Raw genomic sequence first — 25,404 nt, 5'->3', positions numbered from 1 at the left:
AGGCCCTGTGATGTGGTGTGTGTGTTCATCCTCTGTGGTGGCTGAATGTACGCGTGTGTCTGAAGGACCTCTGGGAGTGGGTGGAGTGAGTTTGGGGCTGTCAGAGCAGTTCCTTCCTGCTGTGGCTCTGCCACGAGCAGGGACTCCTGAAGGAGAGCACAGGGAGGCTGGAGCAGCAGCTGGACCTGTTCTCCTTGTGCAGCGCCCGTGCCCGATGGCCATAGCTGTGTTAGGTGATAGGGCTAATCTGGGAGCCTCTGCTTTTGACTGAAACGTGAAAGGCTTGGATCTGGATTTGTGACTTTCTCTGTGATCTCCCCATGAATTATTTCATCTCTCAATCCTGGTCACTTGATATGTAAAATGGATGTGTTCAACCCTGCCATCTTCCCTGCAGGCCTGTTTGAGGACCCAATGTAATCACTTTAAAGTCACATTGTTGCTAACTGCTGGGATCTCAGTAATTCTTCAAAACCTCCCTGTGCCCTTTTTGGAGGTATGACAATAGCAAAAGTTTTACTAAAGGTACTGCCAGACTATTTGCCAATTTTGCTTGTTTTTAGACTCATGGATGCTGAATTGCAGAGGTTTGTTGTGGTCTCTGATAAGGATCACAGAGTGGGGCTGTCTGTGTGCAATTGATAAGGATCAAGATGGTTTACATTTTGGCAAGTTCATAGATCAAGTTTAATGTTCTGAGAAGTGTCTTAACTCATGGAGTTACTTATTTTACTCTACCCACCATCCTTATTTAAAAAAAAGAAAATTAAAAATCACTTTATTTGCAGGAAGTAGAGTCAGTCATACCAAAGCAAGGAAGTGGGAAATCTGAGACTGCACCAAAAATGATTTTCAGGTGAAATATGACTCTTTTCTTGCATGACTGGGAGACAACTTACAGCAGCAGGTAGAACTGCATTAAATCCCATGCAGGGTTTGAGCAACTTGATACAAGTCAATGTGTGGCTTCAGTTTCTTGCATTAGGGTAGACTTTTCCTTTGGACTAATAATTATATATTAACTATATAATTTGTAGAAGTGGCCAGATTTCTGTATCCTCTGCTTTGAAACGTTATGTCAGTCTGGCAAAATTTTCTTTTATGGCACTAATGAGTTCAAAGCAGTAATTAATTTTTCTATGGAATATTTTCACCTACAAGATGAAAAAGTAATAGGTATTTGAATAAATTGGTAAGAAAACTGTTGAGAAATTACTTTGGAAATTACTTGTCTCAGTTGCTTTTTGGAAGTAGGCCAGTAGTAGTTATTTTTCTTGCTAAAATAGTGCTCATGGCCATATTGTTCACTGCCTTCATTTTCATTCTCCAGTGCTGATGTTTGATTTCTGTGATCACATTTACCATCACAGATGGAAGTGAGAGAGCTCAAGTGCGCATCATAGGAAGGTCTCTGAGGCTTTTCTGAAGATTGCAATTGTCTTAATTGTAATACTTGACAAATGCTTCTGTAGTGCCTCCTGTGAAAAGGCCAGTTATCTGACTTTAGTAATGGTTTCTTTACCAAGGAAAAAAAAAGTAACTGAAATGTCAGAATAAGGAATGCTTCATGCCAGTAACAGAAAAATAAAAGCAACCCTAAAAAAGATCTGGTTTTATTACTTGTGTCTCTAGAAATCTTTTTTCTTCTTTGAAATCAGCAAAGCTAGAGGTATTTTCAGCAATTTCATGCCCAAGATAAAATAATGTTTAAGACTGTGTGATGGCTGATTTTGAATAAAGCAGTTTAAAAAAATATAAAGTTCCTTAATTCTAGGTCTATGATACACTTACTGGATCTCAAAAGTATGTTTGCAGCAAGAAGCCTATAAGTCAGCTCTTATAAATTCTAGACTGAGCTTCAACTTTATTGATGTGATTCAGGAGAAAAGAATTCTAATGAAACCGTTCTGAGTATTGAACTGCTTAATAGTGTTGTTAAAATCTTCTTGTATATGGAGAAAACCAAACCAGCTTATTGTTCTGTTTGTTTCAAAATTGCACAAGCACTATGTAAAGGATTAACCAAAAATATTGTCAAAAACATTTCAAGTAAAAGTTTCTAACAAAGAACTCCTTGGGCTTTTTTCCTGCCTTGAAGAGTCCTAAAATGTATCTTCCCTCTTTCTCCAGAGAAATAACAATGCACTTGAGATGGTTTTATAGGTCAAGCATTCATGTAACTGTCTATGATGTGACAAGATTGCTCAAAGGAAAAGTGGAGTGAAATCAGGATTTACCCAGGAGGATTTTTGAGCAGTGAATCAGTGCTTTTTTCGCTTAGTGGACTGAAGTAATTTAATTGGAGCAATCAACATTTTTGGTACTAGTTGACTGAACTAATTAAGTTGATTCAGTTTTGATACCTGTGTTGTCATCTTGTTCCAGTTGCTTTCCTTAAATTTTTGGAAGGAGCCAGCCTGTATACTGGTGTCCTTGTGCTCCCTGGTGCCATCTCTTGCTGGAATGCTTTTTTGAGGATTCAGTTTGCTGTTTGGAGGGCTGCAAGCGCTGCAGACATAACAGGTTCATGTTGAGACCATAACTTTCTGCAGAATTGCTGTGTCTTCTTCCCTTTAATCCCATTCTAAACCAGTCAGTAGGTGTCTGATCCTGATACAGTTGTATAGCATTATGTCTCTAGGAGGATTTAATGGCAGAAATTTGAAGATGGTGTAGCACAGGTCCTCTTTCTTAATGGATGTAATCCTAGGGTTCACGTCCTGAAGTGATAACAAAACTCTTGTTCTGGTCTGAAGACTTTTGGCCTGCCTTCTCCATTGGCAACACATGGGTTTGTTTGCTTTTTCTTCAAAGCAGCTTCTTGTTAGGTCCTGTGTGCTATTTTGTTAACTAAGTAATTTCTGGTGGAGTTGGAGAGAGATTTACTGAGAACCTGCTGTGCAAGGGCTGTTGTGCCAGCAAAGGGAGATCATGCTATTGCTCACTTTCAGTGAGACCCTGCAATGAGTGTGATGCTCTCTGCTCCCCTCTTTACTTAGGGCTATGTTCTTCCTCCTGTGTTCAATATCTCACTGTAATTGTTTGTATCCAAGATGTGCATTAGTATGTTGTTTTTTTTTTTAGTTAGGATGATCTCATCCCTAATGAGTATTTGATGCCTTTGCAATGTTCCTAATATACACATAGAACAGCTGGAAGAGACTTTTTAAACAAGGATCTTTGTAATATCCTGGATGATCTCAAAGAACATTCAAATACAAGAGTGCAGTTACATTGGAAGCTTTAAAGATAAACATATTTTTTCATACAATGGCTGAACAGTGTGCAGTGGGTGACATATGGGATCTCTCTGCATTTACAGTGAATGAAAACTGCAGTGAACTGTCCAAAGGGATTAACTAAACTGTAAATGGTTAATACTGGTGGTAGGGCTGTGAGTGGTGGGACTGTCAGACTGCTCTGCCTGGGCTCTCTCTGGTCCTGAGTCAGGTCTGTGCTGTGCTCGGGGAGGGAGTGGGGCTGTCTGTGTGCAATTAGAAAAGGCTGATACCGTGCTTCAGGTGGTCAGTAGGGGGTGGTGGCTTTTCTAAAGCAGGATACACTCAGGCTTTTGCTTCACCAAGTGACTTGCCTTGCAGTGTGAGGTTAAGCCTGCTTCTCTGTTGGATGGCCAGTAAATTATCACAGATCTCATGAGGTATTAGTGAAAGCATGGCTGTTGACTTCCATTCCATTCAATGAATTTAAACTACTGATCCACTGATGGGAAGAAGTTGTTTCAACTGGGCTCCTGGGTGCTTACATGAGAGCTTTTGAAGTCCTAGAAGTGGCTGGTTTTCTCTGAACCATCATGATTGCTAGAGCAAATAAGAGACCCTTAGAAGTGTGTGGCAGGGGTAGTGGAGCCTCCCTTTTTTGCAGCAGATTGTTTGTACTAGGTCAAAAATGAGTTTCCTCTTATAGAAGAGCATTGAAGTATTGTTCAAGTATTTTAAGTAACTTGATCTGTGCCTCACCTGGTGGCACAGTCGGACACAACCACAATGTAAAACAGAATTCCTGTCAGAATTGGAATATGCAGCAACAAAACCATTTGGTTTACTGGCACAGCTATACATCCTTACCCAAAAGTACATGAAAAAGCTGACAGAAGCACTTTTTTTGTTCATGTAACTTATGTAACTCTACCCATAACAAGGATTTGCCAGCTAGTTTCCCACAGTGATATGCAATACATTACAAAAAGGAAATGTGCTGCTGTACAATGCAATGTTGAAACTTCTATGTTTCTCCTATGAAGACTGTTCAATAAATGAGAGGCAACAGTCGTCCTCTGGACTCTTGAGCTGGAACCCTTCACAGTCAGTGTGCTATGCTACAATGTAAGCAAGTGAAAGCCTGAACCATTTGACCTTGTTAAACTCTACCCAACCATCGAGTTTAACTGGGCCCTGCATTAGTTTGTCTGCTTGGTTTTTTGTTTGTATCTTGATTGACATCTGTGTTTTTTCAGTCCCTAGCTCTTGTTTTTTCCCCAAAATCAAAACCTGATATTACCTCCTAGTTACAAATATGCTGAAATGGGTTGCTTACATGGTATTTTACTCTAAAAAATAATAGTAGTAATTAAAAAAGGGCATGTAAGATGCATAGCAATGGCTACTTTCAGGCTGTCAAAAATTCCAGCAAACCAGATGAATTGCCACCACCAAGTGCTGACTCAGTGATATCTTTTATGTGTACTTTGAATGTTGAGCAGGAAGAGAGATTACTCATTCCCCCACCTTTCTGAGGGACTGTTTGAAAGCTTGCAAATCGTGTATGAGGCCCCTCAGACTGCTGACTGCACTGCAAAGTTATTTTGCATCTACTAAGTTCCAGGCTATTGTGACTGTTTTCTGAATAACACTACCTTTACTGATTGTACTTGAAAACAAATAGTGCTGTTCTAAGTGTTGCTGAGTCACTTTGAAAGGCTCACTGAAAGGTTTCTCACTGCTTACCCCATATGTAGGGCTGGGGTGTTGGTTGGGTTTTTTTGTAGGAAGCAAAAAACCATCCTACTCACTGAAGTCTCTGCTTACAGTTATGTTAGGGGCTAAGAAAGCTTCTGTGATCTTGCACTTTTACATTTAGTTAGTGTTTTCTGGTAAGTTTTTACAGAATGTACCTGCATTTTTTCCCTGAAGCCTTGTTTGTTTGCTTGTTGGAGGAGCAACAGGCGCTTTCCTGTACTGGAGAAGACAAGGAAATGTACTCCATTGCCAGTTCTCGGGCCCCCCATGTGTTCCCTGTAGTGTCAAGGAGGCTCATGCTTCCTTCGTGGAAGCCCTTAAATGGGAGTTGAACCTTTGCCATACAGAGAGATGGATTTCTATACCTGTGGGGTCTCTGAAAGGGAAGTACTTCAGATGTGCACATGAACATTTTATATTTTTGCGAAACCTGAATCAGCTTTGAGGCTCCTTGAGACTTTTTTCTCTGCAGCAGTGATACTAAGATGCATGCCTTATAAAGGCTCTGTTAGCATTGGGCACAAATGACTTATTTCCTGAGTTAAAATCCTTTCCCCAGCTTCCCTTAAAAAAAAAAGTCAGTAAAAGATTATTTGAGGAGAAGAGCCATTGTGTTTTCATATGGAGGCCATCTCAGTTCTCCTTTTATATCTGCTGCTTGCCTGGGAGAATATGCTGTACTCATGTCCAGAGCTTGAATTGTTTTCAGCTTCTTATTAGTTTTGAAAATGCATTTAGCAGTTAACTGCCAATATGCGTGCTCCTTCTGGTTACAGCTAACAAGCAGCTGGGTAGTGCATTAAGAAAATGTGAAATTGGTTAACTCTTGTAGAACTACATCTCTGTATTTCTTCAGTTGCCCTTGTAGAACTATATGGGGAGAAATCGTGTAGGATAACACAATGGGCATGTGCTTATTAATAAGGGAAGAAATGAGCAAAAGGAAGTCAAGGAGAAGAAAATTGTTTGGTGTTCTGGCAGGGAAGAAGGGCTGTAGTGAGTGAAGTGTCAGTTGTTGCCCAGATAGCCAGGAGATGAGTGAGTGGTGGCATTTAGTAAGAAACTCCTTAAACAGAACTTTACCTCAGGGGAAACAGAAAGAGATGCATTAGTGAGTGATTCATTTCAGAGCTCTGATGTTGCAGATGGCCTTTTGAGAGACCTTTCCTAAATGAGCAATTTTACTTTTTCATGAGAATGATTCTGGTTTGGTGTGGGGTTTGTTTTATTTCTGGTGGGCAGAAAAGGGATACCTCAGGGATACTAGTTAGTGTTTTATTTTACAATTAAATATATATCCCTTAATGCTACTTCAACAGTTTTGAAAATCTTGTTACTGGACTTACTCTGTCAAAATTTACGTTTTAAATAATGGAACTAATGCCTATCTGCTGATGGGCCTTTTTCTTTTCAGCGAGGATGAGGTGCAAGTATAGGATATATACGGCCAAATCTTTTCACATGTGGCTGCCATCTGCGTGAGCTAAATTACTGCCTATGAATCAGGCACACAATATGCAAGCTCTGCTCTGTATAAAGATCCGCTCCCAACTTGTTTAGAGTCATCCTTTCTCACTCTCCATTTAGTCCTTTCTCTGGCAAATCTCCCATGGACCTCATCTGGATTCTTGCCTGATTAAGGACTAAGAGCTTGACCCTGTGAGATAATAAAACCCCAACATCCCTGCAAGAATCTCCAGATTTCAATGGGAGTTGAAGGCAGTGTGTGCTGCTAAAGTGTTCAGCATGTGTGCTGGGTTTAAGGTAATGATTTCAGGACTTGGCTGTGTTACAGTGTACATACTGGCCCTAACTTGATTAAGCTGTATGTTACTATGATTTCAATCCTCTGTGGAAAGGGAAACACCTAGTCTCTCTGTGGATTTTGTAGCTTATTTAGAATGAATTTTCATTTTCTGAATGTGTATATTGAGATGTTTCTCGCCAGAAAAATTTCAGTTTATTGGTACTTGTACTTTTTTAGGAGCTGTTTTCCTAAAAGCTGTTTTCCTAAAAGCAGGGGTCCAAGAGCAGATTGCTTTGGGAAGTGAAGGCCATGAAATTGTAAGAACTAGGAAGGGTTGTAACTTTGACTCTTATTGCACACAGCCTTCCAAAATGATTCACTGTTTCCTTAAAAGATTCCATTATCTCTGCGTTTTTGTTAGAAACAAAGAAACACAAAGCTAATTATCACATCCAGGAAGAAAACACATTACTGAATTGGACCACATAACGAGATAATGAGCGCAGTTGGATAGTGACCTTCAGCTCTTTGTATGGGTAATGCTCTTTAGACTTTCTTTTTTTTTAATAAAGCAGACTACCCAAACCCAAGGTTTAAAAAGAATTCCCACAGAACCTCCCAGTTTAGAAGTGGGTAAGAAATATTGAAATGCTCACATAACCCCCAAATTATCTTTTAATTAAAAACTGGGTAAGTATAAAATGCATTTAACTTGCAAATAATGTCTAACATAAAAAAATCCTGTTCTTCAATGTTGCATTACTGCTTATAGGTTTCTTTTGGAATGCTGTTGCACCTAGGCACAAGAAGGGGCCTGACATTCAATTTTAGGTTGAAAGAATAATCCCTAAAGGACAAAAGTTTCTTGATTTGAAGGCTGCATCATAGCCACAGGATGCCTATCAGGAAAGTCACTTTTTGTTGAAAAGCTCACCACAAACAGGTAGTATTTAATTAAAGCAAGATTTAAAAAAAAAAACCCAAAACCAACAAACTGTTGCTGAAAAAATTTATGTAGTTTTCTGGTGGTAATGCTCTTTCATGCTTTTGAGTCCAGCACTCCTGTGTTTATAAACTTTTTTGGTGCATATACTTCTTTTTTTCATGCACCTATAATTGTCTCCATACAAGGTTCACAGGGCTGGGTGTCACTGTGGTTGCTCACTGGATAGTATCTGGTCAAACATATAACACTTGTGTGTTTACAAGCATGATGTGTTTTATCTTCCTGCAACATGGACTTCTGCTGTGATGACCTAGTAACACACAGTGTTGATACAGATAGGAATAGTCAAGCTTGGATGCTTTGGAGTCAAGCAGAACAGATTGCAAAGGCCCAAGTGATGCAACCCCAGAGAGGTTCTAATGAAAAAAGACAGGAAACAAAGACTAGTAAAAGTGCTCTTGTACACCCTGATGCATATTCAAAATGGTGCTGTGAACCAGTAAGTTTGTGGTCACTTTTCCTGTAGAGACTGAAGGAAGGAAGATGAGGTTTGACTGAGAAAAGAAATGGGAAACTGTGAAAAGAAAGAGTAGAAGGCAAAGGCTGTGAAGAGAAGGAAGGAAATAATGTTATTTCTGGTATCCAATCTGTGTGTATGTTCATGGTTATCACAGGTATGTGGGGGATGGCAGGAAGGAGGAGGCATAAGGGCTTCCTCCTTAGCTGTAAATGCCTTTGGCTGCCTTCAGCTGGGGAAGGACTGGTAGGATGCAGTGCCTGGAAAAGGGCACCCTCAGCCACTTCACTGATGGCACTGAGCTGGCACACTGGAGGGAATGAGTGTCACCCAGAGGGGCACTGACAGGCTGGAGATGTCAGCAAGTCCAGAGGAGGGCACATACTTGATAAGGGGACTAGAACACCTTCCCTCTGGAAGAAAAGCTGAGAAAACTGGGGCTGTTCAGCTTGGGGAAGAGAAGGTTGCATGGAGGCCTGAGAGTATCTGAAGGGGTCTACAAGAAAGGCAGAGAGGGGCTCTTCATTCAGGAAGTATAGTGACAGAACAAGGTGTAAGAGGTTCAAACTGAAAGAGGAGAAGTTTAGGTTGGATATATGGAGGACATTCTTTAGTGTGAGGGTGGTGAGATTCTGGAACAGGTTGCCCAGGGAAGTTGTGGATGCCCTCTCCCTGGTAGGTTTCAAGGCCTGGTTGGATGGGGCTTTGAGTAATCTGGAGTAGTGGGAGATGTCTGCCCATGGCAGGGGTGTTGGAACTAGATGATCTTTAAGGTCCTTTCCACCCTAGACCATTCTATTGTTCTGTGATTCCAAGAGGAGGGCGCTTGCATCCATTTTCCTGGAAATTGATACAAAATAATCTTTCCAGTCCCAATTTTCCTTATATAATTCTGAGATTTAAATTCCATTTAAGTCTGCGACACTGTTGTTTCCCATGTATGGCTGTTACTCTGTGTTTCAGGGCTGGACTGCTGGGTTCAGAGGGGTGGAAGATCAGGCAGGGCCTGGAGCACATGCTGTACTGTGGCATTCTGGCCAGGTGCTGTTTGATTACACACTCCCACCATCAGTTTCTCCTCCATTAAGTGTGTTTTGCAATATGCCTTTATTCTTTTTAAAGGAAGATGTGAACAAACGTTAAGTGGTGCTTTTCATGTAAAACATTCAAAAAGAACCTGCTGTGTTAGCTAAAAAGGGTTAATTTGAAGTCTCATTTAAAAGCCACCAAATTATTTGCCAAAGGACAAACTCATTTTTTCAGCTGCTGAATTTCTTTTGCCCTATAAATTAGTGGTAATAATGTTAAGAGGTTATAAAAGGGGAAAATATAGCAATAGAGCCATGTTAGTGCAAACCATTTATCTTAAGTACTAACTAAGTTGCACTTTAAATGATAGTTATGTTTTTAGGAAACTGAGGCCAAGCATTTCAAAAGTCTCAGATCCTTAACTTCTCGAAAATACCTTGAAAAATATTTGTCTAGGTTTATTCACCTGGAATTTCTGGTTTAAGTAATCTTACTTTGGGATAACGTCACTGTGATGATGGCAACCCTGAGCTGTGGTGTAATGGCCTGTGGTCCAGTGGACAGTGGGTTGGTTGTTTTTCACATGTCAGTATTAGAGTAACAGCTGAGTTTAAGATGTAGCATCACACTTTGAAAACAGGTTTTGTTTAGAATGTGGTGTAAGCACTGAGCTTGTTAAAATTCAGGTATTGTTTTTTCAGTCTTTTTGTGTAGATGTTCAAAATAGGGATTTCTGAGGCCACTTGTTCTCTGTGCTTGTATTCCACTCATCCTGTTGAGTCAGCCTTATTGAGAGAGCAAAGATCAATTTCTTCCAATTTGGGGATGAAAAAACAAAGATGGTTTCTGCTTTTCACAGCTATAAGCCAAAAGTAGTTGACTTAAAGAGAAGATCTCTTTATTTGCTTGTCTGAATATTGACAGTTTTATAGAATTAGCAGCAAAAGATGATCAAAAACATGCACTTGATATGGACAGAAATTTTGCCCAGCAAACAAACCTGTGGACAAAACTGATGAGAAAATGTTTATTCTAATTTATTTATTAAGCCTTTTTATGGTTAAAACCCATAGATTTATCTGTTTATGATTGGAGGTCCTAAATATGTAAATGAATTGAAGTGACATTGTATGCACTTAATAAATAATTAAACCAGCTTAGACTCCTCCCACATCAGGTCTAATACTGCTACATCTAAGGTGATCTTTGCAGTGCAGCTGTAAATGCAGTTTCCAGGAGTTTAACACAGGAAGTAGAGATGAGAAAGCAAGGGGAGTGCAGAAGTGCAATGTGGTTACCCCTTACAAAGAGAGTAGTTCCAGTTTTGCATTTCATATGAGGTGTAAAGAGTGGGCTTACACGAACACTGATTAGGGAGGCAATTTTAAGAGACCATGTGTCATGACTGCTGTGTCCTGTCATTGTAAATGGTGAGATTAGTAGTGCTGAGGAAATTAAATGAAATTCCTCCAGGAAAAGCTTTTATGTTAAAAAAAGCCAGTCTCTTACATGCTCTTCAAAAGTGAAACAAATACCTTTATATGACTAAAGTTTGATTGCTCTCACTTCCCCTGAGTATTTTGTCAGCATCTAGATGAGGTAGCTATGGAGAACATGTATGAGTATACATAAATATTTACACATAAAAATTTGTACATACATAGAGTGTAGTGAGGTATTGCATGCAGTCTTCTTGATAATCAGAGCGGTTTTTAAGCTGTGACTATTTGTGTTCTCCACCATGGAAATATTTATTCAAAGTGAAAATGCATGAGGAGCTTGTGAAAGTGGTAGTTTGCGTCACTATTGTGCTTATAGTCAGCACATTTTCTAAAATCAACAGTATTCTCTTTCTAGGAAGGTCTTCTCATGTTCACTCAGTGAGGTTTCACAAGCACAATCAAGTCTGAAGGCTCCCTGCTGCCCATAGTAGGGACATGGGTGCAGGTTGTTCCAGTGGCCATGGTGACAGCCAGCCTAGGTACTCCCCAAACCTTTCTTCCTGCTCTCAAAGGCACCAAAGGCCAACAGAAACCTCCTTAGTCTCTTTATTGCTGCGTTACTTTCCTGTCATGTTAGTGAGTTGAATCAGCTCCTGTGGAAGGCAGGTTTGATCAGCATCAAAAGAGGCATAAGATAGCTGGAAAGTGTTGGTGGGAAGAAGAAAAGTGGAGAGACTGAGGTGCCCTGGGTTTGGCTGTGGTTAGATCCTGGATGATTTGCCCTGTCTCATAAACCTGCAATGCTAGGTTTTACTGGTTTTTCATTAACTGTAGCTATAACTGTGTATGTATAGCCCTGTCAAACCTGCCATCCCACAGACTTGTTCACTTGGGTCCATCTCCACCCAGATGATGTGGCCCCCTGTCTGTGTGAAGCTGAGAGCTGTGCCCTGGGTGCCAGGCACAGCATTTGTCACCTGCCAAGCAGCCACCAGGGCCTGGGGCCTGTCCTGCAGCTGGGCTGGTGCTTCTGAGCAAGCTTCAAACAATATCCAGGCCTGAAGTCACAGTGCCCACAACTGCCTTGGCTTGAGGCATTCCTCAACAGCATGGGGCCAACATGGTGTTTCCTAGTCTTCTTTAGAACCTTGAAAAATGTTGAGCACAGAGTCTTTCCTAGTTAAAACCAAACTAGATAATAAATATTCAGATGTCTGAAAAGAGAACCTGTAGCAGGGCATATTCCAGGATTGATTTCCTTACCGATTCTACAGCCGAGGGCAAGAAGCATTTGGCTAACTGAGTGGGGACTGTGGAACAGTACAGTAGTTTTTGCCTTTTTCTTTATCGATTTTTTAAGCATCTCTTTTTGTATTTTTCAAGACAAGACTGAAGCTTTTAAGTGTTTTGTGGGGGGAAGTTTTGTCTTGCTTGAGCACTTGATCAGGATCGGTTTTCAAGGTTTGTTCAGTGAGACATATAGTGATAATGAACTCATCCTTAAAGGATCAGTTACAGGAATTCAGCCTTCAATTGAACTTGTAATCTTGTGATTAGGAAAAGGCTGGTTTGCTTTCAGTTATGGAGCCATCTTTCCCAAGTTTTTCTCCTTCCTTTTGGCTTTTGCTGCTTCTGAGATCCCCACTGCATTTGATGGGACTGAAGCAAGTGGTGGCCAACTGCTTCCACCTGAAAGCCTGAGTAGCAAAGCCATGTTTCTTTCTTTTATGAAGGGTCCTGTCCACTGATGAGGATTTGCAGTCCCTTTGCAGCTGAGGAGCTGGAAAAGCAGCCCCAGCCTGGCCTGGTGTGGCTGGCAGCGTGCGGATCACGTGTTCCAGTGCCGCTGCTCTCGTTCCAGCACTGCGTCCAGCAGCCGTGTTTATCAGATCCTCTGACACACAGCACTGAGCAGATGTTCCCTTTTTTAGTATGGAGTGATGCTTCTGACGTGCAAACTGAGATTAGCAAAGGGAAGGCTTATAAAGTTTCATGCTTGAGTGAAGCACCTATATGTCAGTTTCTGACAGGCAGAACTAAGGGGAGGGAACACCAAACCCCAGACCGAAAAGCTCTCTCCAGCTGCTTTTCACTGAGCGCCTGGTGTTGCAAGCAGAATCCACACGCTTCAGCGGCCAAGGATTAGAGGCAGTGACTGCTAGCCTGTTCTTCTGATGGGCTAGTCACAAATGGCAAGGCTCCCATGCAGCCCTGGGCCCAGTGACAAAGTTAAAGCAGAAGATGATTGCAGGAAATTGCTGTTGTGCTGACAGCTGTACCATCTGGTACTCTGCATTTTTGTGGCTGTCAAAAAGATATTTTTGAAAGGAAATCACTTCTCTCTTAACTCTCCAGATATGCATGCATCCATATGCACCAGCATCCAGAATTTATTGTTTGCTCTCTGAAGACCAAAATCTGATTTGCTGATAATTGAATTGACAGATAAAAGCAAGACATCTTATTGAAAGAAGAGCCCTGCGTATGCAGGTGTAGTGAATGCCAAGTGTTGATGAAGCTTAGGTGACTAGGTAGGAATGGTTAAATGGAATAACAGGGCTTGAGTTGGATAGAAAACCAACTACCGAGAAGGAAAGGAGCTCACGGAGGTGGTAGAAAGAAAGGGGTACAAACAGAACTCACCTAAGTTCAGTGTGTCTGTGTGAAGAAAAGGAAGAAGCTTGGGGCAGATAAAAGAAATTAAATAAAAGGAAAACTTTGGCTGTGCTTTTACTTTGAAGCTTGGATAGCCTATAAAAAATACTAATGTTATGAATTAAAGGAAAATCTGCTAATGATTTGTAGAATTGTGTGATACTGTAATTATTTAGGAATGCTTGTGAAGTGTCTAATAGATTCAGTTAAAGCAATTGGAAAATTTTCAGAATTGCAAGAGTTGCTCTCAGGTCTGTGGTTGGGATGCCCCTGAACCAGTAAATACAAGACATCTCTAAATCTCTCCTGATCTCTTTGAGGTTGCTCTCATTAGTCACCAGATGAGATAAACTCTTCATTGCATAGTAGTGCCCCTTGTATAACCAATGCTCCTTGGACACTGTATTTTTGAGCAAAAGATGGCTGCATATATAGTTCCAAATGAAAGTCAGTAAGGATCAAGCATGTGACAGCTACTTGCAATTCTGAAAAATTGCCTTGAGATATTTTTAATCATTTTGAGTAAGAAAAGCTGAAAAAAACCCCAAAACAATCAACAAAATCCATCTATGCCAGAAATCTTACCCCTGCCCCCCCAGTCTAGTGTATGCATTTTATAGTCTTATTATTACTGAATATTTTGGTACCTTCATCTCTAGTATTGATACTGCCTGAAGTGGGACTCCAACACTTGTGTTGGTTTGAAAATCATTAGAACTAGTATCAGCACTTTGAAGCACACCCATGAGTATGCAAAGAACTGAAGTATATATTTGCAATTTAAATAGGTAACATTTTACTGCAAGAGACTCAGAAGACTTGTTTCCTTAGATAAGCACAGATTGCTGAAGTTTACATGTGTGTTTTTGTGCATGCTCTTTGATGAATTCTTGTATGGCTGGTCATGAAAGTAAGTATGGTTCTCTCTCTTTGCCTCCTGAAACTGATTTTATGAAATCCGTGATTTTTTTTCTCTATCATCTTTAATTTACTCAATTTTAGGAATACAGTAAAAGCAATAGTGTGGGTAGGGTGGTTTGACAAGTTCCAATACTGATTTATTAAAAATAAAATGGTTTTGAAACCTGGTTTAGAGTTTTTTGCTCTAAGCAGGCATTAAATTTTTATACAGTTTTTTCCCCTTTTGGCCTCAATACACAGCTCTCATGTAAACCAAGCAGAATGCTTCCTGTTGTTTTCTGATAAAAAGTGCACTTCCATTCATTGTTTCCATGCAATTTCCTATCTTTCTGTGGTCAAGAGGGGTAAATCTGAGACAATTTATAGGCTACCTCTAGGGAAAATAGACTTTTATAACATGAAGTTTAAATGTTTTTGGGAATAATGAACAAGGAATGTTAGAAATAGTTGGTGTCTGTTCATTTCTTCCCCTTTGCAATATCACTTTACTGAAGACAAATTTATCCATTAACAGTGATGAAAATTGAATGCTAAATGTGCTTCTTCTGTTAAGGTTAAGGCACAATATTTCTTCGTATTTTTAGGTATTGCTTGTTATATGAAATAATTTTCCTATCTTTTACAGTCTTGTGAAAAGTTTGTGATTTGAGTCAGACATTTCTGAAATGCAGCCATGCCTGGGGGGCAGGGAAGGCCTCAGTCTAACACTGACCACTGTTTAAAAAAGTATGGGTGCTTCATGGGACAGAAGATTGGTGCAAGAGAATCATCTGCAATTGATTTTTAGACTAATTGCTTGAAACTTGGTGTTTTTTTCTACTACTTGAGGATAACAAAGGGAAAAACTCAACAATCCTTTTTGAAACATTGGTGAACCACTTTGTTTTCAGTTCTTTGACATGGAAACCAGAAATTGTACTTTCTGGATGTGTTTAAATGAAAGTCAATGCATACATGCTGTTCTGTTTATGAGTGTTAAAAAGATGCTCTTATGTTAGTGGAAATGTTTTCCAAATATTGGCTTGGGAGAAGGAATGGGAAGAGAGAGTAAGAGCATATGTGGATGAGTTTGCACATTCAGGCATGGAAAAATACTAGGAAGAGTTCCTGTAAGTAGTGTTTTGCTGCAAACCTCAAGAGAAGGTAGGGCTCTGACAGTACTGGTCAGAACCAAGTACAGCAGAGGTTACATGAAATGTAGCTCTGTGGTAGAGTACATCTGCTTTTGAAAGACTTCTTTGTTTTCCAGGTGCAGATGTTTGTTTTCTAAGATTATGCCTCATGGGTAGCAATGTCTTGAGACTGTGCTCAGCGGATGTTAAACCAAACAGGTTTTTCATTCATTGCCTTTTCTGTTTAGTTAGCTTAATATGTGTATAAACAAGACACCTAGAGTTTCTTTTGTTAAACAAGATGCTGAACTGATTGACATTGCCTATCTTTGCCTTGCTTGCTTAGGTATTGAAATAGAGTTCTGCTGTATAACAAAGGAGTATGACTTTATAATTTGCAATTTTTCATTAAATGGATGGTTTAGGTTTAGTTCATATTTTTAAGTAGCAGCACATTACTACAGCAATTGAGTTTCATTTGAGAGTTAACCTTTCCAATTAAACTTGTATCAGTGTTACGTCCTGATAAAAAGATCAATATAAGCTTATTTTTCAAAAAGGGAAAGAGAGAATTTCTGATTTAAAAATTTAATTTGAATTTTTTTCTACATGGAAAAAAACTGTGAGGTCCATGCAGGTAACACTCAAAATTAGATCATCTTCGCTAAACAGAGATAAACATTGTGCTTCTACCAGTGGCTGGGAGCCATGGGAGTGGATGTTTTGCAACACATCCACCAGAGAGGCATAAAAAATTCTTTTGCTTAGAAAAAGAAGCCAGCATCAGGAGTTTGTACCAAGCAAAACAGCAACCTAAAAAGGTATGGGACATGTCATCTGAATGATTCCCAGTGGGCCAGCAGATGATGTTAGATAGACTTTACTATGTATAACAGAAATGTCTGGAGAAACTGCAGAAAATAGAGGATCAAAAGACATGGGAGATGAAGTGTAATCTAATGTGTTGAAATGTCTGAATAGTTTGGTCCATACATGGAATAAGTCTGGGCAGAGTTGATAATAGTGGAATAGGAATTAATTGGAGGATAATGGTTGGGAATAGACAGCACATGGAGCAGGGGTCTAATTGCGCGTAGCATTAGCACCAGATGTCAGTGTCAAGGTGAAGAATGTAGGTTAATGCATAGTTCCAGAGAATTTTTTTTTGTTCTTGAAGAAAGGGGAAGGGTGCAGGGACGGTGTTGTGGAGTTGCTGGAGGTTAGTGAGCTCGATGCACTGGAATAGGAAACCTCTGCTGAGTTTCTGCAAAAGCGCATGTTTTTAGTTAGTACAACTTGTATGTTTTAACTCCTACAACCAAATCTTGCCACCTGTACTGGATATTTCTTCAGGATATATTTTTTCTCAGTAGAAGTTTTATAGCTCATTGAATTCAAATAGGTACCTGTGGAGTCTGCTGTCTTGGGTGTTTTGGTTGGTTGGATTGGTTTGTTTTTTCAAAATAGCCAAAATTAGTCCATGTTTGTGAATCTTCTCCCTGCAATTTTAAACCTCTCACCCTTGCTCCAATGGCAATTCAGAAAAGTAGCTTCACTGTGAAAAATATGCACTAGATGTGACAGTAAAAGAACTCCCTGAAAATTAAGGATCTGAAGGGAAATGTGTAGATTTATACAAATATAAAATGCTTTAGACAGTCATCTTCTTAGTCCTCCTGGCCAGTATGAAGGTCTGATATTCTGTACCCTGCATCTTTCTTATGGCAATCCCACTTGCTCAGAGAGGAAAATGATGGAATCCAGGAGTGGTCTTGGACAACCCAGCTCCTTGTGGTTGCTGATCATTGTGGAGGTGCCTCTCCTATTAGTGAACAGAAACACTGAGGTTTCCTCTACACCCTTGTCTCTCGACACAAAGCTGTGTAATATTTCCTACCACCTGATCTTCTCTTTTACATCTCTCAAGGCTGCTTGCCAGAATGAACTGGTCCTGAGCATTGGTGTCTTGTTCAAGTGCTTGCTTGTGAGTGTGAAACTGTTTTTTTCATGGTTATCTTTAATAAAAGCCGCTTTTCATATTAATAGTGGAGATTGTCCATTATCCTCTACATTGAAATTACTAGGAATTTGGCTTTCCAGGTGGTCTTCTGTGAAGCGGTGTGCAGAAAGGAATTTAGTATTTATTGTTAGACAGCCACCCATACTGAATAAGTAGTAGTGACTAACATTTTCTCTGGTAGTGATAGTTGTCACTTCCCTCTGTAAATTCTTATTTGCCTCAACTCTTGTGTATATTTTTTGGTATAAATGCTTCCCTCAGTGAGAAACCCTTTATGAGAAGAAGGTTGTGTAGGTGGTAACAATTGCTCCATGTAGAACAGTGGTCCTTTGCCCATGCACTTTCAACTTGAGAAATGAGTGGTGAATATCAAGGGAAGAAGCTATTGCTGACTCTTGCTCAAGTGCTCTGTGAAGCTGTTTAGTTCAAGATTGAAATGATTTCCCCTCTCTGTTGTCATTCAAATGTAGGTTTGTTCCAGCCATCGTTGTCACTGAGAGATTTAAGAGAACACCCTTAAAATTAACCTTCTCTTTTGTGAAAGTCTGTCATTTGGACACACTGAAATCTCTACTTGAGTTAGCCTGCTCCACATATTCATGTGCCTTTCAGCATAAAGTGATGAACTCTGGGTTTATAGATAATGACTAGATTATTGTCATTCTCTCATTCAAAAATCAATTACAATAAGGCTGTCCTTCTTCTGAGGATTGTTCTCTCCCCTTGGTGTGGCTTGTACCCTCTGCTAGGGCATATAGGAACCATGCTAATGTGCTGTGGAGCCCCCAGCACAGATTCACGCAATTTGCAGGAGCTGCTCATGCTTTTCAGCTGACAGCACTGCAGAAATCACCATGGAAATACAACAGAAACTACATTACCCTTTACTATTTGAGTAAAATCAATCACAGTTATGTGTTGGTCTTGGGTTGTTGTGTTATCCCCCTTAGTCTTACTCCCATTTCTGCTACCTTCTTACAGCAGAACACATGTTACTCATTAGTAGCATGTAGATATGGGAAACAAGAATGTTGAAATTGGATTGAATATGTTCCAGATGGACACAGCTACACAGTATCAAACAAGGTTGGGTCTGCACTGATTTCCTTTAAAATATTAATTGGAAGTGAAAAATAATTCCATACTCAACAATTCTCTAGAATTTTGAATTCACTAAACATTTGAAATAAGTACTATATTGGAAAACATATACCTAATAATTGGTTCTTAGAAATAAAACTGCCTAACCTGCTTTCCATCCTCTAAAGGCATTAAGCAACTAAAATTTGATTGGGGTAGGAGCCAGGATTCACTAACAAGATTAAGTGGTTACATGCTCCAAAGTTAAACAAAACCCAAGGATGGCTGTGTGTGTGCACTTAAATTCTCAGCAGAGAAGGCACTAAAGGCTTGTGACAGCACTAGGATGGATAAACTGGAAGATATCTTTGACCCTTTGTGCTTTGATTGGAATGGAGATGCGGGAGAATATCTGTACATATTTAGAGCTGATAAGGCAATCTTGATGTGTTAATTGGACATTGATAATGAATTTTGGCAGGATGTTGGTGTTGCTGATACAGGTGAGGAACAGGGTGTGAGACTGGAGTGGGAAACTGGCAAAGCCTCATGCTGGGGTTTGTGGAGGGCAGAGGGACAGTAAAGGCCAGGTAGATGAGGCTGTGCTTTCCTGTTGGCTTTTCAAGTAGGTGGTGTGGAGGTGATAAACAATCAGATTAGTAGTATCCTAGGGAGAACCTTTGTTTTGGTTTTTTTTCAGAGTGGTAAATGTGCGTTTTGTAGGATTTAAACTACATAGAGGAAGTAGCTGGCTTTCTAGTCAGGGAAAAGTGGCAGGAAGGAAGAAAGATGAAGGATCTGCGAGAGAGTCAAAAGTTGCTAATTTGGGTAGAAGAGAGCTCTTGTTGCTCCCACTGGAGTGACAGTGCCTTGTAGCAGCATCCACCTTTGAGTGGGGCACATCTGCAGGTGCAGTAGGAAGGGCTGGAAAGAAATGCAGTTTATGAATGTTGAGTCAATAGCTCCAGCATTGCTGTGGTGCATGCTAAAGTAGAGCATAAATGCAGAAAAGGTGGCAGAAGGAGCTGCCTTGTGCCATTTACAGGCTGAGTATTCAGTGGACTTTGTGATCTAGAAATAATTTTTCCTTTCGCTTGGTGCTACCTCTAGGCATGCCAGTGTATGTGGGCATGGCACTACACCCAGGTTAGTGGTTGGGCAGATATGCCAATAGCAGTACATGAGAATTGTGGTTTGATATTGCCAGTGTAAGAGAAACGGTGATTGTGAGAGTCTTGAATTGCTGGGAAGGGCAGTATGGGCCCAGAACACACCTACTGAGGCACCTGTGTGAAACTTGGCAAAAATGAGACAGCTGGAGCAACCTCTCAGTTTTTTACCCCCACAGCATGCCTTGCACATGGGCAGTCTTGCAGCACGTGTGGTCTGATTGCAGTGGAGCATCCTCCAGCTAGTCCAGTCGTTGGTTCAGATTCCAGGGCTATATCCCTTTCTCTTACAAGGCTGGTCTTGTCTGAAAGCAGTTCTATCAAATGCAGTAATTCCCCCAAAACACTGGACTTGAGTGGCTTACAGCAGCCTTGTGCACCCCGTCCCTCCAAACAGATGTGACAGAGGGGACATGCCCCAGGCTGCTAGGGTGTGCAGGCCGATGCTCTGAGCTGCGCTGCTCAGAGTGGCCCTACCCCGGTAAGCCCTGCTCAGGAGTGGCACAGCATGTGGGCTTGCTGCCAGTGAGGTGAGGGAATTTCTGCTGGAGATCTGGCCCCTGTCCAGCCAGGGTGGAGTGCAGGCAGAGCAGGCATGCCTCATTCTGCCTGTCTCTGTGCAGATAAGCTCAGCTGCACACAGTTATCCAGGATGTGAACTTCTGCTCCCTCCGGGACTATTTCCATCTTGCATGTTGAGCAGAACAGAGGGATTTCTTAATGTGCATTTGAGGTGCCAGCAGAGGACTCAGTTACAGCCTGAACAAAATATTCACAATCATTTTCCCCTTGTAGGATGTGAGGGGAAAATCCAGATGTCTTTTATCTAATGTATTAAATTTGTTCAGAGTAAGTACCAGATCAAGGCTGGAGGGGAGGATTGGTAGATGTCCTGCATGGGGATAGGTGTTCACAAGGAAATCACAAGGGAGGTATTTGCTTTTTCTCCTGAACCTTTGCTAAGTGCACATTTTTGTCAGCAACTCCATTTTTGGTTTTGTTCAGTCTTATGCCTTGTTCTTTGTGGGTGAGTGCGTGTTATGATTGAAACATCTTAACCATCAATTCCATTCTGGGTGACGAGAAACAATTCAATGAACAAGTGCTCCTTTCCTTCCCAGTCCAAGAAATGCTTGTGGAGCTTAGAGAAGCGTTTTGTGCAGGTTGTGTAACAAGGCGTGCTGTAGGACTTACGCATCAGCGGCCAGGCTAATTTAGCAGTAGATTCTCTGATCTGCTCTTGTACATCAGGAAAATGCAGCTTCTCTACTGGTGTTGTTATTGTTACAAATCCTCAATATTTCTTCAGCTGCTACAAAGGGCAACTTTTTAATTAATTTTTTTCTTAAACTGAATCATATCACTGTTTAGACCAGTCACATTTTGTATGTGTATTCTTTAAAAGGAGCTAAATAAAAACTAGAAAACCTCAAGTCAGTGCGGCTTGGTCAGTGCTACTGCTAAGCTCCTCATTTAAGGAGAAGAAAGTTTGTTTATCCTCTGTACCCCAAGCACATGCCTGCGTAATTTATGCCTTGAGCATTTCCTTTACAAATATTCCTGCTCTGTGGGAGCTCATAGGATATGCACTATGCACTGGTGGGTTTCAGGAACGGCCTCTTTGAGGCCTGAGGCACTGCAGAAATCTCCCTGTGCTCAAGGGCTTTGCTTTTTCTAGATAGTCCGGTATAAGACAGACTCTGACTTGGAAGTAAATGGCCAACTGCAAGCTGTATTTTGAAAGAACCATGGTTTTAACCAGCCAAGTGTAGGTCAGTGCTAATACAATTAAACGTAAGTGTACACCAGTGTCAGATGATCTCTAGTGTGACAATAGCTGGCTTTAGACTTGACAAAACCAGCTAGAGCTATTCCATTTAATCAGTTGAGATTTTCTTTATTTTGAACTTCCTTCAAAGAAAGCATTTTACTTCAATTGCAGATGTGCTCAATTCAGAAAAAAGCGTATGCTTCTGCCTTGTATTTCTCTTTTATGCCTGGCAGCCTCTGAACTGACTGGTTCATGTGAGTCTAATTCTTATCTGAGTGACTTTGGTGCAAATTAGGGGTTAAATCAATTACGTTCTCCTGCGACCTTCTGAATCAAAAACATACATGTATCTGTTACTGTCAGGGGTGGGCTTGAGCCGTTTTGGAAAAGCAGGGCTGCTTTTCATAAATATTTGTCTTGATTTAGTTTCCTGGGATATAGTTTAAATGTAAACTCTTTGTATGCTTTGCTTTTGTGCTATCTGGCTCTATCACATCACACGGTCTCACGTACTATATAAGAGTATGGCACTACATCATGCTGTGGTGATTATTTGAAAGGGCGTACACTCTGTTTTGGACTAGATAAAACTGTTATCAGTGCAGATAATTGCTGTCAGACACAAAATAGACTCAGTAAACAAACATTTCATTTTATCATGTGACAGATGCCTGCTGTTTTGTACAATGTATTTGAATGATGTTCACTATAAATCAGCACTGCTTCAAAAGCAACAAATCCAGCTCGCCCAAATCCTTCCTGACATAATTACCTTTCTGGTAGATAGAAAGTTTTCATTGTTATATACACATGATGGCATTTACAGTTGCAGATAAGTGTTTGACATAAACATCTAAGACAAACCAATTCCCCTGACCACTATCAGGGGTGGTGGTGGGGGTTTTTTTGTTTGTTTTTTTTGGGAGGTTTTTTGCGGTTGTTGGTTGGTTTTGGTTGAGGTTTTTTGGTTGTTTTGTTTATTTTTTGTTTTGTTTAATGGGATTTTTAGACATTTCCCCCCCTCCCTGGTAAAGAAAAGAATACCTTAAGTTTTGGAATTCATACTTGAAAATGTAGACTTTCAGAGAGAAATGAACCAATGAGTTAGCATATTCAGGACAACTTAGAAGTGCAATGGGAATAAAAGACTTAATTTTGTGGAGAATGAGTACAAAGCTTCTGCTTGTGCTTCTGTGGATTTTCTGAACAAAAGGATCATCATTATTTGACAAGTATAAACAATGCATTGCTTTTTTTTCTCCCAGTGATGTGTGTCTGTGTCTTTCTCTGCAGGTCCTGTGCCTCAGAGGGAATGTGTCTTGTCGCCTGTTAACAATTCGCACCCAGTCCATGCCTTGTTGGAAAGCTTTACAGTCCTGTCTGGCTGTGCAAGCCGGGGCACGACGAGCCTGCCCCAAGAGGTGCACGTCCTCAATCTCAGAAACCCCAAGGAGGGTCTTGGCCATCATGAAAGAGAGGTAAAGGGGAAATTACTTTTTCTCCAGATCCCTGGTGATAAGTATGTCTGCAAATGGGATTATTATATGTTAATTTGCTGCATAAAGTTATTTCTGAATTGTCACCAAAGTACCACAAAGAACCATGTGCAATTTGCATGGAGACTGTCCACCTACACTTTACATGTCATGTGAATAAACTGCTTCCATACCTAGCCACCCTCTTCATTATCTTTCACAACCACAAAGTATACTTAAAAAAGGTAGGGGGTGGGCAAAGGAAATAAGAAACAGATTTAGATCTCCCACAGGCCTTTGCAGAATTGGCTGTCTTCAAAAGCAGATCGTTTACCTAAATGTGTTGTAAATTAACATGAATACCTTTGGATCCCTGCCATGACCACTATAAACAAATACTGAAGTTTAGATTCTTTTACAGCCTTAATGCTTCACTGAGGGGGGACTGCTGTACAGAAAGCAAGTGTTGCTGACTATGGTAGTCTAATTACTTATGTGTGCTGCACTTGGAGGGACTGGCAAAAACTTCAGCTGTTCTGAAAGCAACAATAGAATAAAATTTTTGATGTGAAGTTGTGCCATACTGTTGTTTACTCTCAAAACACATGAAAACAGAGTGCCAAAGTGCAAAGAAAACATTGCATGCCATGACAGCTGAGCCTTTTAGTTCATACTCTTATAGTATTACACACACAAATCCTTAGTACTGTGTCCTGTGTGAGCGCCATGTGGGTACACAATTAGAGAATTTGTAAAGAGAGAGCAAAGATGATGATCTAACAGAGAGAAACTCAGGAAAAGAGGGTCTAAATCTGTGCTGAAAGAACTTTCAAGTGGAGTCTTTCTTAGTGATTAAAATAAAGGCAGATTCCCTTGGCCAGAATCAGTCTTTCCACTGACTTCAGTATCAGCCTTGTTGGGTTTGTGGTGACTTCAGCTCAATGTGTATTGTATGCATCCATGAAACTTCAGCTGTTGTGTTCATTTTCAGTATATATATGGTTTTAAATGTCTAGTTTTTGAGGAGAAAAATTAATTACAGTTTTTTAGTAGATACCTCATTGGCTTCCATTAATTAAAATTATCAGATCTTCTACTGTCGTGAGATGAATAGAAAAGTTATGCTTTTTTGGTGGGACTGTGAATGAGGAACAGATATTTTTATATTTGGGAGGGGATGATGGTAGTGTGGGGATTTGTTTTGGGATTTTTTTTTTCCTTTTGGTGTTCTTTAAACCCTTCTTAGTATACCAAGCACTGGATTATCAGCCTGATAAGTGCACTGTGAATGACTCAAAGTGTAGGTACGATCACTTCTCTGGACATGAAGACCAAATTGTTGGGCTTTTTGGGTTTTGTGGGTTGTTTGCTTGGGGAGGGTGGTTGGGTTTGGTTGTTTTGGGTTTTTTGAGCATAGTTTCCGATGAGAACTAAATAGCTGTATGTGATTCTGCTGTAGATTTTTCAGTGCTTCTCTCATCTCCCAGGAAACTTTAAATCCATTGCTAAGTCAAAGGCAAATTTGGTATGAGTAGACCTCACAGGGTAATCACAAGTTTTATTGAAAGTGGGCAGAAGAGTGCCCGCACTGTGGGGCTGTGGTACTGGGGGAACTTGTAACTTCTTGGTTACTAAAGGGTGCCCAGGGCTGGGATGAAATGGGCTGCAGCTGGAGCTTGTACCTCCCGAGAGAGCAGCATGACTCAAGTGCATTTGCATAAGCCCAAATTTCCCTCTGGGCTGTGACTCGGAGATTTGCACAGCATGAGCCAGCCACGCGTGCACGGGGATGAGGGCTGTGCCCTGCTGCCTGCTCAGAGTTACACAGTGCTACAATTAAACACTTGGCTTTGAGTAAAAATACTTGCTGTCCAGCAGAAAGAGGCTGCTTGAGCCTTGTCTAATGTGCTAATGCTAAGAAAGCAGTTTGCCCTAAGCTGTCCTGTCTGTGTGCTTTGGGGTGTACTGAAGTGTAGGGCACTGAATAGATCTCAGCATTTGAAACCTGTGGCCTCCTTCTCCCATTTCCTGAGCAATTTCCAGTCACGGCCCTTGGAGATGGCCGCTCTAAAAATGCACAGGAAGCTGGAGCAAGGTTTGCTGGCAACGGTGTTGAGCAAAAGAGTGTAAACAACTTGGAAGGATCAGATTTTACTTATAGGATCAGACTCAGAGAACAAAGCAGAGCAAATGTTATCTTTTCCATTATTGTAGAAACCAACTCCAAGTGGCCCTTTGTCTAAAAGTAGAATGTACCCATCACCTTAAGTTACATGAGCTTGATTTACCAGCTGAGATATTTCCTGTGCCTGCAAATGCTGATAGCAAAGGTAGAGATCTGTTTGTCATGTAGTATTTCCAGTAGATTCCAGAATAAAACCAGTAGTTTTGTTTGACAGTACATTACTTAGATTTAGCAACATCGAAAGCATGTTTAAATAAATCATGTGTTTGTTCAGAGGTTGGCTGAAGTTTTAATGATTTGGAATGCAAGTTCTGAAAATCTTTAAGTGAAGGCTTGCTTTGAGGGAGGAGGTTGGGTTG

General features: G+C 40.6%; 1 protein-coding gene across 1 annotated transcript in view; it reads left to right on the top strand.

Moving 5' to 3' along the window:
• Positions 1-25,404, top strand: part of TGFBR3 (transforming growth factor beta receptor 3) — a 108,394-nt gene that overhangs the window by 20,540 nt on the left and 62,450 nt on the right. Inside the window, exon 3 of the mRNA XM_066555961.1 lies at positions 22,679-22,863. Within this exon, the coding sequence (XP_066412058.1) occupies positions 22,679-22,863 (185 nt within the window). The remainder of the gene's footprint in view (positions 1-22,678; positions 22,864-25,404) is intronic.

Source organism: Molothrus aeneus, chromosome 9 (genome assembly GCF_037042795.1).
Source record: "Molothrus aeneus isolate 106 chromosome 9, BPBGC_Maene_1.0, whole genome shotgun sequence".
Classification (NCBI taxonomy): domain Eukaryota; kingdom Metazoa; phylum Chordata; class Aves; order Passeriformes; family Icteridae; genus Molothrus; species Molothrus aeneus.
The sequence above is the reverse complement of the archived record's forward strand: the minus strand, read 5'-3'. Positions and strand labels throughout refer to the sequence as shown.